At 42.3% G+C, this 13,358-nt stretch overlaps 2 protein-coding genes across 2 annotated transcripts; both read left to right on the top strand.

The window, feature by feature from the left end:
* Positions 1-722: 722 nt before the first annotated feature.
* On the top strand, positions 723-3,088 carry LOC133411746 (proline-rich protein 36-like). The gene is made up of 4 exons (XM_061694411.1): positions 723-1,104; positions 1,203-1,349; positions 1,436-1,557; positions 2,300-3,088. The coding sequence occupies exons 1-4, from the start codon at positions 852-854 to the stop codon at positions 3,086-3,088; spliced, it is 1,311 nt and encodes a 436-aa protein (XP_061550395.1). The 5' UTR covers positions 723-851.
* Positions 3,089-9,425: 6,337 nt separating this feature from the next.
* Positions 9,426-12,905, top strand: LOC133411745 (uncharacterized). Its single transcript, XM_061694410.1, has 4 exons — positions 9,426-9,488; positions 11,130-11,273; positions 11,729-11,847; positions 12,054-12,905. The coding sequence occupies exons 2-4, from the start codon at positions 11,162-11,164 to the stop codon at positions 12,903-12,905; spliced, it is 1,083 nt and encodes a 360-aa protein (XP_061550394.1). The 5' UTR covers positions 9,426-9,488; positions 11,130-11,161.
* The last annotated feature ends 453 nt before the right edge of the window (positions 12,906-13,358 follow it).

Here is a 13,358-nt window from a genome sequence, read left to right as displayed (position 1 = left end):
GAATCCCCTCATGCAGGCTCCATTCATTATGTGTGTGTGTGTTTTTTTTTTTTTTTTAAATATAAATAGTTGTTTGGATAAAGACTTTGTAGTTTGTATAGGGCACGTTTGGTTTGCAGTAGAGCTATCGGAATCCTTGGAAAGAGGTTGCTACCCACTAACCCAGAACCCTGGTCTAATAACCCACCGGTTGGTGCGTTCGACTCTCAACCTGCGCTATGGTGGGCGCCTGAGTTCGAACCCCAAGCAGGACAGCACCGCGTAAGGGAAATATCAGTGAGGCTTATCAATTGCGTTTGTTTATCAAAAACGGCATTTTCCACCGTTTCCTATTTAATTCATAGGGAAAGTATTTAGTGTTCACAGAAAGCAAGGTAGAATAAAACCTCACTGGGAGAGGAGAAATTACTGTACCACAATTTAACAAATCATGCTCTTGAATTAATCACTTAACACAAATATGATGATAAACTGTTATTTCGAAATAAATATACTTTCAAAATCCTCTGACCTCTTAAGCCCATGCCACTTCTTTACTTCCCGGGGGAAGTAAAGAAGTAAAATTAATTAGTTACTGTCCCTAAGTAAGATTTTCAGTATTTATTTTATTGTATTTTTTATTTTATTTTATAACTTCATATATAGTCTTACTAGACCTGCCTACTTTAAACCGGTGTTCGGCCAGGTGCAACCAATTATTCCGTAATCAGGTAAGCCCGCCCACCTTAGCTTCTGATTGGTTGCTTCCGTCGCCGCTCGTCACGCTAGCAGGAAGTGGCGCTCAAGTCAAAAAGAAGAGCGAAAATGGCAGAGTCACTTGTTTGCACGAGTTTCACGCGTACAGCGGCGAGATGCTTAAAGACAAAAGCGCAAGTGTTGCACTTTTCCGCACTGCTGCAGCGTTGATTCTAGCGTGTTGTTTGGTTCACACGGTCGACTGTTATCGTCTGAAGAAGGCAGACAAAAGAAAATATGCTCCCGAGGGCTTTAGGCGGGGTAAGATTGTGTTGGGGAAAGTTTCTCATGGGGATCCAGTGTTAGATGGAGAAGTTAAGGCAAACATTTCTGTGGAGGATGGAGCCGCTTATCAAGCTGATTCTGCTGGTAGGAAAGCGACTTAATTTCATTTATTTTATTTTATTTTGAAACGCAAAATTGCCACATTTTCCATCTCAACTTGTGTAACTTCAAATGGTGCTTAGGAGGCTGGGGGATCAACCCTGTGCCACTGCAGCAACCCGAATCTCTGGAGGCCTCATGGAGACGCTTGACTTCCCTGCAGTGTGGAGATAACCACATGAAGCTCCGTGTGAAGCCACCAGGGCTTTCCCACTTGTCAGTGCTGCAAGGTTAGGTGACAATCTTTGGGGGGGAAATAATTTAATAAAATTGGTGGTCTCTATTTGCCAGTTAAGTTTATTTTCTTCTCCCACAGCTCCTAATGCAGCTCCATTGCCTCTGCCCCTTGTGCCCTTAAACTGTGGCTACAATATGCATCGAAATTCCCTTGGATTCCTCATGTATGTTCCCTATGGTGGTTGTTACATACTTCAACAGGTAATGTTCTCTCTCTAAAAGTTATTATTTTTTAAAAATCACAAGTTACATGCTTTTGAGCTAAAAAGTTAGTTTTGATCTTAAAGTTTTTAATGGTTTATGCATATTGTCAAAATGTGTGGCATGGTTTCAGTCTGACATGTATGCGGTTTGTTGATTGAATGCAATAGCGATCGAACGCCAAGCTTCTCGCAAGCGACTGCATTTGAAACATGGTTGAAATGTTTAACAGTCAAATTACAATGTTTTCTGAAAGTTGTATCAATATTGTTGTAATTTTGTACAAATAGTCATATTTGAGTAATTTGTAGATCAAGGTTGTAATTTTTAGCTTTACATTGTTAATACTAGTTGATTAGCTTTTAAATCTCATTTTCAAATTTAGTTGTTGTATATTTGAGGAAAACTTGTTTTTAGGTCAAAATTATAAGAGGTCATGTTATTTGCATTGAAACCAATATAAAAATTGTCAATATATCAAATAAGTTGTATTTTAGTCATTTTTTTTAAATGAAAGTTAAAATTTTATGAGAAGTCATTTTCAAGATTTTAATTGTAAATTTACAAGAATTGTTGGTTAACTTCTATTTGACGTTATATATTTTCAAGATTAATTTCATGTTGTGAAAGTATGACTAAAACTGATACTCAAATACGTTCTTTTCATTGTGGTCCTAATACTTTGTAGTCTACCCAATGGTGTGAAAAGGTGTAATTTATTATTATTTTTTCTTCCCTGAAGGCTGGAAGTTATGTGCTTCCAATGCATTGGCAAGGAGTTCCAGTCACCCTCATATGCACCAAACATGCTCCAACTGATGTCCCAAAGCCAACCACGCTACTACCATCTGATCCAGTAGTCACCAGGGGGCCCAATGTGAGCCAGGTCCCCAAGTGGCTGGCTGTCTCCAAAAATCCAGGTCCCCCCCTGAAAATTTGGTCCCAAAATGAGCCCCGGAGCCTCGTCCAATTTCCCCCCCTTAGCCCCAGATCATCGAGTGGCCTGCTGAGCCCCATGGTCCAATCACCCCATCCTGTGCCTTACCTCCCCAAGTGGCAACCAGCGGTGCATAGCCCAGTCTCCCACCCTGGGCTTCAGAAGCCTCCAGTCCTCCAGGACCCTTTTTTCAATTTCAAGCTGCCACCACCCCAGAACCCCGTTGTGTCCCAGTACCCCGTTATGCCACACGTACCTTATGTGCACAATTATCCTCGGCCGTACCAGGTTCCCCAGACGATGGGCCAGTACCCATTCTTCAATCCCTACCTCTGGCCCTTCCCAGGACATCATCCCAAAGCTAGGAACCCAAGCCAAAAGGGCTCTACGAAGCCAGCAACTCTGTCAAAATTTCCCTATTTTCCTCATCCTTCTATCCCGCCAATGCAAACAACCAGAGCACTGACCACAACTGTGGCACCAGCCACTGACACCACTCTGTTACCATACAATCCGTTGTTCCAGTTTCCCCCTGAGCTGATGCACTACATCTCTTATGAAGACTTGCTTGCTGCAATGTATGCCAATCAGTGAAAATGGCTCAAATAAACTGTTCAAACAAGCTTTGTCCTCTAATTCTTATTGTTTGCACCTTTTTTTTGTTTGTTTCTAGATTTCTTAACTTAATCTGAATTTATTTGTAGCAATTGCTTTGAGTTACTGTCTTGTGAAGTCCAAAATGTAAGTATAGTGTACATTTTATTCTGATCGGCCTACTTCTCCCAACTCTGAGTTATAAAGGAATTCTTGTAAAGCTTTACTCAAGTTACCTACCCAAATAACTTTTGCAAAGGATTTTCTGTAAAGCTAAATGCAAACGACAACTGGAAAACCAGAAATTGTCATGTTTCAAGCCTGTGATAGTGGACTGCTGATTTCTGTTGTAATTTAATATGAGCACATCGTTGGATCCATATGGAGTGGTGCAGGTTTTGTTTTCATTGATCCAATTTATCAAGATCGCTATAGTGTTAGAAGTGATTTAGCTTTCCCCCTCTCCTATCGCATGATTTGTTTGACAGAGTTTAACATTTTTATTTTAAATACGATTTTAGTCTTTTTTAAAGTAGTTGAATGAGTACTTCTACTAGGGTTTTTTTTTTTTTTTTTATATATAAAAACCTGCAGTTCTTGCGTAGGCTACTTCATATTGTGACTACTTTTGCCATCTCTTTATATACTGTTTAAGAGTATGCAGTTGTATGCACATTTTGATAGTATACAAACCTGAGCTAATGCTAGGTATATCTTGGTTTTAAAGTGCATTGTTTTTTTTGTTTTTTTTTCCATTGATCCAATTTATCAAAATCGCTACTGTATTAGAAGTGACTTGGCTTTTCCCCTCTCATATCGCATGATTTGTTCGGCACAGTTTTTACAGGAAAAATCTTATTTTTCCAGAATTTTAAATAATACAATTTTAAAGTCTGTTTTAAAGTAGTTGAATTAGTACTTCTCCCAGAGTTTTTTTTTTTTTTTTTTTAAACCTGCAGTTCTTAAGTAGGCTATTTCATATTGTGACTACTTTTGCCACCTCTGTATATACTGTTTAAGAGTATGCAGTCCAGTACTGCATTATATATAACTGACAGTAAAAAACTGATTTTAACTTTATTTTTTAATATTTTTTACTTTTCACACTAAAATATATTTCAGTCTGTATTAAACAAAACAAAGTAGTTTACTCAGTATTGTTACTTTTTCTAAAGTCATCTTTCGTAGGTCTATCTGTACTTCTACTTAAGTACACAGTATGAGTACTTATAGCAACTGTAGGTGTGCTGTATTGGTCATCTTGAGTACATTTGGTGATTTTAGAAATAAATGTTAAGAATGGGCGGCAGGATGGTCGACTGGTTAGAGCGTCAGCCTCACAGTTCTGAGGACCGGGGTTCAATCCCCGGCCCCGCCTGTGTGGAGTTTGCATGTTCTCCCCGTGCCTGTGTGGGTTTTCTCCGGGCACTGCGGTTTCCTCCCACATCCCAAAAACATGCATGAATTGGAGACTCTAAATTGCCCGTAGGTGTGAATGTGAGTGCGAATGGTTGGTTGTTTTTTTTCTGAGCCGCTTCTCCTACGAGTGAGGAGAAGCGGCTCAGAAAACGGATAGATGGATGTTAAGAATGTGTATGTAAGGCCAACAAAGTAGACGGCCAATGGGATCATCGCTCTTAACGAGCTCACCTGTTCAGTGCTTGACGAGCACAGGTGTGAGCTGCGGCCAGGCCGACACCCTCCTTCTTTATAAGATGCCCTTCAGTTACACTGGCTCGTTGTCAAGTGCGTCCACCACTATGGCGGCAGACGCTCCAAGACGACGTGCCTTGTGTCGTACCGTAGCGTTTGTCTTGCTCCTGTGCTCCCTTATCCCAAGTTTCAGCTGTTTTCCGCAGAAGACTCTCGGTAAAATGCTGCCATGGAAATTAGCTAGCTTGGAGTTTGCGATGAGACCGGGTAAGATTCTCCTCAATGGGAATGAACTGAACCCTAGTCAAGGATCGTACTTGTCGGAATCTGATGTTTCAGGTGAGACTGCTCCTTCTCTTCTGTTAACCTGCTAATTTCCTTAAACCACAGGGTCAGTTCTAAATGAAATTCTGTAGTGGGCTGTGAATTTGGTACCTGGGCCTTCAATATTTTATCTAATGACATGTCAAAAATATAAAAGTTGAAATGACATATACTCACCAGCGGTGCTGTTTATTAAGTGAATTCCTGTGTCTTTTACTTGAGTTTGGCTGTTGCAAGTTTTGCTCTGACCAACCAATCGGAGGGTGTACCGGTATATTATTGACTATCTCTTATTCTTTCCTGTAGGAAAATGGGAGCAGGGCTCACAGTCTGAGTTGATGGAAGCTGAAGCAGCATGGCGGCGCACAGAGTCCTCTCTGCAGTGTGGACCTAAAAAGATGATCTTGAAAGTCACTGGACTTGAGGCTGCAAACTTGGAACTCAACCTTGGTAGCTCCACTGCTTTGTAGACCGCTTGTCTTATTTGAGCCACTTGGAACTAGAATGGGCTAACCCCATTTGTCATGTTGCATAAGAGCGGAGTAATGTCTTATACCTGCCACCAAGTTGAGTGCAATTGTGGTCTAAGTCCAAACAGCTATTTAACTGATCAAGATTGAATGATGATGAAACCCATTAACTTATAGTAGTAAAACGCAGATGTGCTGACTCCAAGCTTAAAAGCGTTGAGTGCAATAACGAGCTGCCTCCTATGAATCAAAATTGGAACTAAACTTTGATTTTTGGGCGAGTTTTCATCTGACCGATGGGCCTTTTCTCCATTTACCTTTGCAATTAACCTACTAACATTGACAAAATGAGTTGGCCCACTTTAGTTCTCAGTGGCTCTTTTTTTTTTTTTTTTTTCTCTCTTCTCCTCCCCCTCCCTGTGGCTAACTGTCTTGTTTCAGGCACTGGCCGTAACCTCCCTTTAAGCGAGCTGTCGGAATCTTGTGGCTATTTGCTTCATCAGAATGCGCTTGGCCTTGTCATGGTTGTCCCCTATGATGGCTGTAATGTGATACAAGAGGTAAATGGATCCTATTAACTATCACTGGCATTATAACAAACATTTGTTGACACTGACTTTGAAGATTTAGTAGCAACCCCACCACAAAATTTGAAAATTTCTTTCTCGTGCAGCGGTTTGTTAGGAATCTCTAGGCTACTTGTTTTCATCCCCTCAAATCCTGAGCTCCATGATGCGGCTGAACCTCCTGTCTAATCTTGTTTCAGAATGGATATTACGTGCTGCCAATGAGCTTTCTGGAGACATCAGTTACACTCTCCTGCCCCATAGCTCCCGCTTTGACCCCCCAGGATCCCTTCCCTCGAATTCCCCTAAATATAGACCGGTCCAAGCGTGATTCGGACCAGGCCTCCTCTAGCAATGATCAATACCAGCACTATCACAACTATTTAAAGTACCTCTACTACTTGCATATCATAAACAATCCCCACATGTATCCTTTTGTACGTCGCACTTACAATCCCCTGTACCAAAAGTCAGAGCCTCTTTCTCACGGCTATCCGCATCTTCCAGTGCATTATCCACTCTATGCACGCTATCAACAGAACCCCGCTGCTCCCTATTGCCACCCACCTGGAGCGCTTTGCCCTTTGCCGCATTTTCCACCATATTACCACCATTATCCCCATCAATCTCCCCCAAAGCAAGACAAAACGGTGGATCCTACCAAAGCACCAACGATGTTTACAACAAAGCCTACTCCTCTGGCCACCACCCAGATCCCCACTAGAAAACTGTGTAGAAGTACTACGACTGCTGCTGCTCCTACAACTCGGACTACTACTACTACCATTAAACGACGCTGTAGACCCAGAACCCCACCACAGAGTAAGAAACTCACACCTTACTCCAACAACCCCTTTGCACAAGAGATCTTGTACACCGAAGGCAGTCCATTTCCAGGCGATCCTAAAGGCGCACCTCACGCTGGTTCCAATTCTGGACCACTCCTGAACTACCAGGACTGGCAACACGAGCCATGGTTTCCCCAAGAGGAGGATGAAGGCATTCCCTTTGACTGGGATGATCTTGAAACGTAAACTCCTGTAAGTCACTTGGTTGAGATTTTTGCAAGGCTGTGTGCAGTATTGTGATGGCTTTCTCTCTTTCAGGGGTTTTCATCCTGATCTATTGGCATTCAATAAATGTTTTAAATAAAAGTTGGTCTGAAGTGTTGTTTCCATGCCCTAAAAGTTGGAGTTCAACCAAAATATCCTGGGAAAATGACTTGAATTGGAGTTCAAACCCTCAGGAAATCGCAGCTCAGTCAGTGTCATAACTTGCCACCAGAGAAATGTACGTGATGGCAAAGGAAAATTGTAATACTTTTTTTTGGGGGGGGGGTGGCTGTGGGGTGAGTTTGCTATCTGAAACGGTCTTTCTAATGTACAAAATGGGGAAAATACAAAACTGCCTTTACCAAGTCTTTAAAAAAAAAAAAAAAAAAACCCTTCAACCCCCCCCCCTAAAATAAGACAAGCAGCACCACTGTACAGCCTACAAGCTCAGCGCTATGAACCGTGCTGTATAGTGATTTTGATTTAATAAAGCATAAGCCTAGATTACTGTTCAATTTCTTCAAGCCTCCAGCTGCAAGTCATGTGACTATTTCTGGTAATGGTCTTCTCACCAGAGTGAGCACAAATGTGGCTACCACAAATGCTAGTTTGGTTTAACTACGTGAAGCAGAAGATGGGAAGAAACTGCTTGTTCGACCATTTATTTCTCTTCCGTTCTGCTTTCCTCACTAGGGTAGCGGGTGTGCTGGAGCCCATCCCAGCCATCTCTGGGTAAGAGGCGGGGTACACCCTGAACTGGTCGCCAGCCAATCGCAGGGCACATAACCATTCTCACTCATTCATACCTACGGGCAATTTAGTCTTCAATTAACCTACCCTCTATGTTTTTGCGATGTGGGAGGAAATCCACGCAGGCACGGGGAGAGCCGGGATTTGAACCCCTGTCCTCAGAACTGCGAGGCAGATGTGCTAACCAGTTGTTCATCATGCCGCCCTTGTTCGACCAATTACCCTGAAATTTTGGACCTTCCAAGCTTATTTACATGAGTATGGAAGCATTTTGGCAGCTGGTTGAGAGCGGAGATGGAATTCGCATAGTCCACAAGACCCAAACTATTTGCTGTAAATACTTCTATGTTGCATCAAACATGTTAATGCACCTATTCGTGATTATGATTAATAAAAAATATAATTGTGTATCGAGCTGTGGGTCAGATATCGAGATATGATTCGATTAAGTTATATTTTGTTGCCTTTCTAATTTATATCTCTGAATTTTGGGAGAGTAAATTGTACTTATTAAATGACTTTTACTGTGTTGTCATAGCATGCTTTGAGCATCAAGTTCAACGTAACTATTTCTTTGAGATGCAGAATAGATGCAGTTGAAAATGTCAGTAGTAAACCAAGATGAGGAGCCAATAACCTTTTTTATTTTTTAAATGTATTTATTTTTGTTTGAAATTTGCCTTGCCTCCACAGTGCACATGCACCCTCCACCCCATTCTGTCCATTCCTATATATTTGCAAATGGTGCCATCTCCTCTGGGCACCCCGACCGTGATGCGCATCTACACACATCAGTGGAGTCGGGCCGCACGTGACCACCATGTAGCATTGCCAACGTGGAAATGTGCGCTTGTGTTTCCCCTCTTCGCCGGGCACTTCCGCGGAGCCTCATGAACCTCCTCCAATGATCCCAAGTGCTATTAAGCATGGGAAAGGAAGCTCTTGTTTCATTCACTGTTCTGCAACAACATTAGAAACCAGACAGTCGACAATGAAGGTGAGTGCTTTTGTGAAATGTGTGTTTTGTATGCATTTTAATTTCAGTGGTATTTTTACCATCACATACAAAGCTATTGCTGTCACGACATCAGTTTTCAATGGTGATTATGTGAAATTTTCTTTCCTCTATAGTCCCAGGGAGCATGAAGATGGATACTGCCATTGTTCAGGTGATGTGATTATCTGCACATCTCAGGAGCATTACACTCCACACAATCTTTCCATGGAGGACGACTATGATGTGGACATGGGTGAAGTGTTCGTGGGAAAGTCCGCAGCAGGCCACTGGTGGATGGACTTTGGGAAGGGAGTCACCGCAGAGTCTCCTGGACACACAATATATCAACCTTTCTGCTAATCATCATGTCAACCAACTCCTGAGATTTTCCTGTCATTGTCCCAACATTCAAAGTCCCCACATTCAGTTCTAGGATCTGTGCTTTCCTCTTCTCTTTCTGCCGAAAAACCCGCTTTCCACCTCTTCTTCTTCTTTGACTTCGACCCACAGTAGCTGAATTTCCAACGGCGCCCTGCAGGTTGACTGCGCCGGTGGCGGACGTTGTTAACCCGGGCCACGACCGATCCGGTATGGAATTCTTTGAATGAACGCACATATTTGTTTGGCAAAGTTTTAAGCCGGATACCCTTCCTGATGCAACCCTCTGCATTTATCCGGGCTTGGGCCTACAGTTTGCGCTGACTTTTCCCCCCTTCTGCATTATCAGTTATCATTAGCTAATTTAGTATTTTCTTTGTTCACAATGTTAGCAATGCCATGGAAACATTTTGATAGTATACAAACCGGAGCTAATGCTAGGTATAATCTTAGTTTTTAAGTGCATTGTTTTTTGTTTTTTTTCATTGATCCAATTTATCAAAATCGCTACTGTATTAGAAGTGACTTGGCTTTTCCCCTCTCATATCGCATGATTTGTTTGGCACAGTTTTTATAGTAAAAATCTTTTCTATTTTTCCAGAATTTTAAATAATAAAATTTTAAAGTCTGTTTTAAAGTAGTTGAATTAGTACTTCTCCCAGAGTATTATTTTTTTTTTTTAAACCTGCAGTTCTTAAGTAGGCTACTTCATATTGTGACTACTTTTGCTACCTCTGTATATACTGTTTAAGAGTATGCAGTCCAGTACTGCGTTATATATAACTGACAGTAAAAAATGATTTTAACTTTCATTTTTAATATTATTTTTTACTTTTCACACTAAAATATATTTCAGTCTGTATTAAACAAAACAAAACAAAGTAGTTTACTCAGTATTGTTACCTTTTGTAAAGTCATCTTTAGTATCCCAAAAAATCCAAAATCCATCCCAAAAACATGCATGAATTGGAGACTCTAAATTTCCCGTAGGTGTGAACGTGAGTGCGAATGGTTGTTTGTTTATATGTGCCCTGCGATTGGCTGGGTGTTCAGGGTGTACCCCGCCTCCTGCCCGATGATAGCTGGGATAGGCTCCAGCACGCCCGCGACCCTAGTGAGGAGAAGCGGCTCAGAAAACGGATAGATGGATGTTAAGAATGTGTATGTAAGGCCAACAGAGTAGACGGCCAATCGGATCATCGCTCTTAACGAGCTCACCTGTTCAGTGCTTGACGAGCACAGGTGTGAGCTGCGGCCAGGCCGACACCCTCCTTCTTTATAAGATGCCCTTCAGTTACACTGGCTCATTGTCAAGTGCGTCCACCACTATGGCGGCAGACGCTCCAAGACGACGTGCCTTGTGTCGTACCGTAGCGTTTGTCTTGCTCCTGTGCTCCCTTATCCCAAGTTTCAGCTGTTTTCCGCAGAAGACTCTCGGTAAAATGCTGCCACGGAAATTAGCTAGCTTGGAGTTCGCGATGAGACCGGGTAAGATTCTCCTCAATGGGAATGAACTGAACCCTAGTCAAGGATCGTACTTGTCGGAATCTGATGTTTCAGGTGAGACTGCTCCTTCTCTTCTGTTAACCTGCTAATTTCCTTAAACCACAGGGTCAGTTCTAAATGAAATTCTGTAGTGGGCTGTGAATTTGGTACCTGGGCCTTCAATATTTTATCTAATGACATGTCAAAAATATAAAAGTTGAAATGACATATACTCACCAGCGGTGCTGTTTATTAAGTGAATTCCTGTGTCTTTTACTTGAGTTTGGCTGTTGCAAGTTTTGCTCTGACCAACCAATCGGAGGGTGTACCGGTATATTATTGACTATCTCTTATTCTTTCCTGTAGGAAAATGGGAGCAGGGCTCACAGTCTGAGTTGATGGAAGCTGAAGCAGCATGGCGGCGCACAGAGTCCTCTCTGCAGTGTGGACCTAAAAAGATGATCTTGAAAGTCACTGGACTTGAGGCTGCAAACTTGGAACTCAACCTTGGTAGCTCCACTGCTTTCTAGACCGCTTGTCTTATTTGAGCCACTTGGAACTAGAATGGGCTAACCCCATTTGTCATGTTGCATAAGAGCGGAGTAATGTCTTATACCTGCCACCAAGTTGAGTGCAATTGTGGTCTAAGTCCAAACAGCTATTTAACTGATCAAGATTGAATGATTATGAAACCCATTAACTTATAGTAGTAAAACGCAGATGTGCTGACTCCAAGCTTAAAAGCGTTGAGTGCAATAACGATCTGCCTCCTATGAATCAAAATTGGAACTAAACTTTGATTTTTGGGAGAGTTTTCATCTGACCGATGGGCCTTTTCTCCATTTACCTTTGCAATTAACCTACTAACATTGACAAAATGAGTTGGCCCACTTTAGTTCTCAGTGGCTCTTTTTTTTTTTTTTTCCTTCTCCTCCCCCTCCCTGTGGCTAACGGTCTTGTTTCAGGCACTGGACGTAACCTCCCTTTAAGCGAGCTGTCGGAATCTTGTGGCTATTTGCTTCATCAGAATGCGCTTGGCCTTGTCTTGGTTGTCCCCTATGATGGCTGTAATGTGATACAAGAGGTAAATGGATCCTATTAACTATCACTGGCATTATAACAAACATTTGTTGACACTGACTTTGAAGATTTAGTAGCAACCCCACCACAAAATTTGAAAATGTCTTTCTCGTGCAGCGGTTTGTTAGGAATCTCTAGGCTACTTGTTTTCATCCCCTCAAATCCTGAGCTCCATGATGCGGCTGAACCTCCTGTCTAATCTTGTTTCAGAATGGATATTACGTGCTGCCAATGAGCTTTCTGGAGACATCAGTTACACTCTCCTGCCCCATAGCTCCCGCTTTGACCCCCCAGGATCCCTTCCCTCGAATTCCCCTAACTATAGACCTGTCCAAGCGTGATGCGGACCAGGCTTCCTCTAGCAATGATCCCTACCATCAATACCAGCACTATCACAACTATTTAAAGTACCTCTACTACTTGCATATCATAAACAATCCCCACATGTATCCTTTTGTACATCGCACTTACAATCCCCTGTACCAAAAGTCAGAGCCTCTTTCTCACGGCTATCCGCATCTTCCAGTGCATTATCCACTCTATGCACGCTATCAACAGAACCCCGCTGCTCCCTATTGCCACCCACCTGGAGCGCTTTGCCCTTTGCCGCATTTTCCACCATATTACCACCATTATCCCCATCAATCTCCCCCAAAGCAAGACAAAACGGTGGATCCTACCAAAGCACCAACGATGTTTACAACAAAGCCTACTCCTCTGGCCACCACCCAGATCCCCACTAGAAAACTGTGTAGAAGTACTACGACTGCTGCTGCTCCTACAACTCGGACTATGACTACTACTACTACCACCATTAAACAACGCTGTAGACCCAGAACCCCACCACAGAGTAAGAAACTCACACCTTACTCCAACAACCCCTTTGCACAAGAGATCTTGTACACCGAAGGCAGTCCATTTCCAGGCGATCCTAAAGGCGCACCTCACGCTGGTTCCAATTCTGGACCACTCCTGAACTACCAGGACTGGCAACACGAGCCATGGTTTCCCCAAGAGGAGGATGAAGGCATTCCCTTTGACTGGGATGATCTTGAACCGTAAACTCCTGTAAGTCACTTGGTTGAGATTTTTGCAAGGCTGTGTGCAGTATTGTGATGGCTTTCTCTCTTTCAGGGGTTTTCATCCTGATCTATTGGCATTCAATAAATGTTTTAAATAAAAGTTGGTCTGAAGTGTTGTTTCCATGCCCTAAAAGTTGGAGTTCAACCAAAATATCCTGGAAAAATGACTTGAGAATTGGAGTTCAAACTCTCAGGAAATCGCAGCTCAGTCAGTGTCATAACTTGCCACCAGAGAAATGTACGTGATGGCAAAGGAAAATTGTAATACTCCACTGAATGTTACCTGGGCCTTCAGTAGGGAATTTCCAGACTTTATCCACCTCTTCATATCACTGTTGCAATAATATACAACCGCATGTAACTGCCACATCTAGAACAGTTCAGAATCAATAGGTTTCTATTAACATGAAGAAAGCATTTGCAGTAAAATATA

The sequence above is a fragment of the Phycodurus eques genome, chromosome 13, assembly GCF_024500275.1.
Source record: "Phycodurus eques isolate BA_2022a chromosome 13, UOR_Pequ_1.1, whole genome shotgun sequence".
Taxonomy (NCBI): domain Eukaryota; kingdom Metazoa; phylum Chordata; class Actinopteri; order Syngnathiformes; family Syngnathidae; genus Phycodurus; species Phycodurus eques.
The sequence above is the reverse complement of the archived record's forward strand: the minus strand, read 5'-3'. Positions and strand labels throughout refer to the sequence as shown.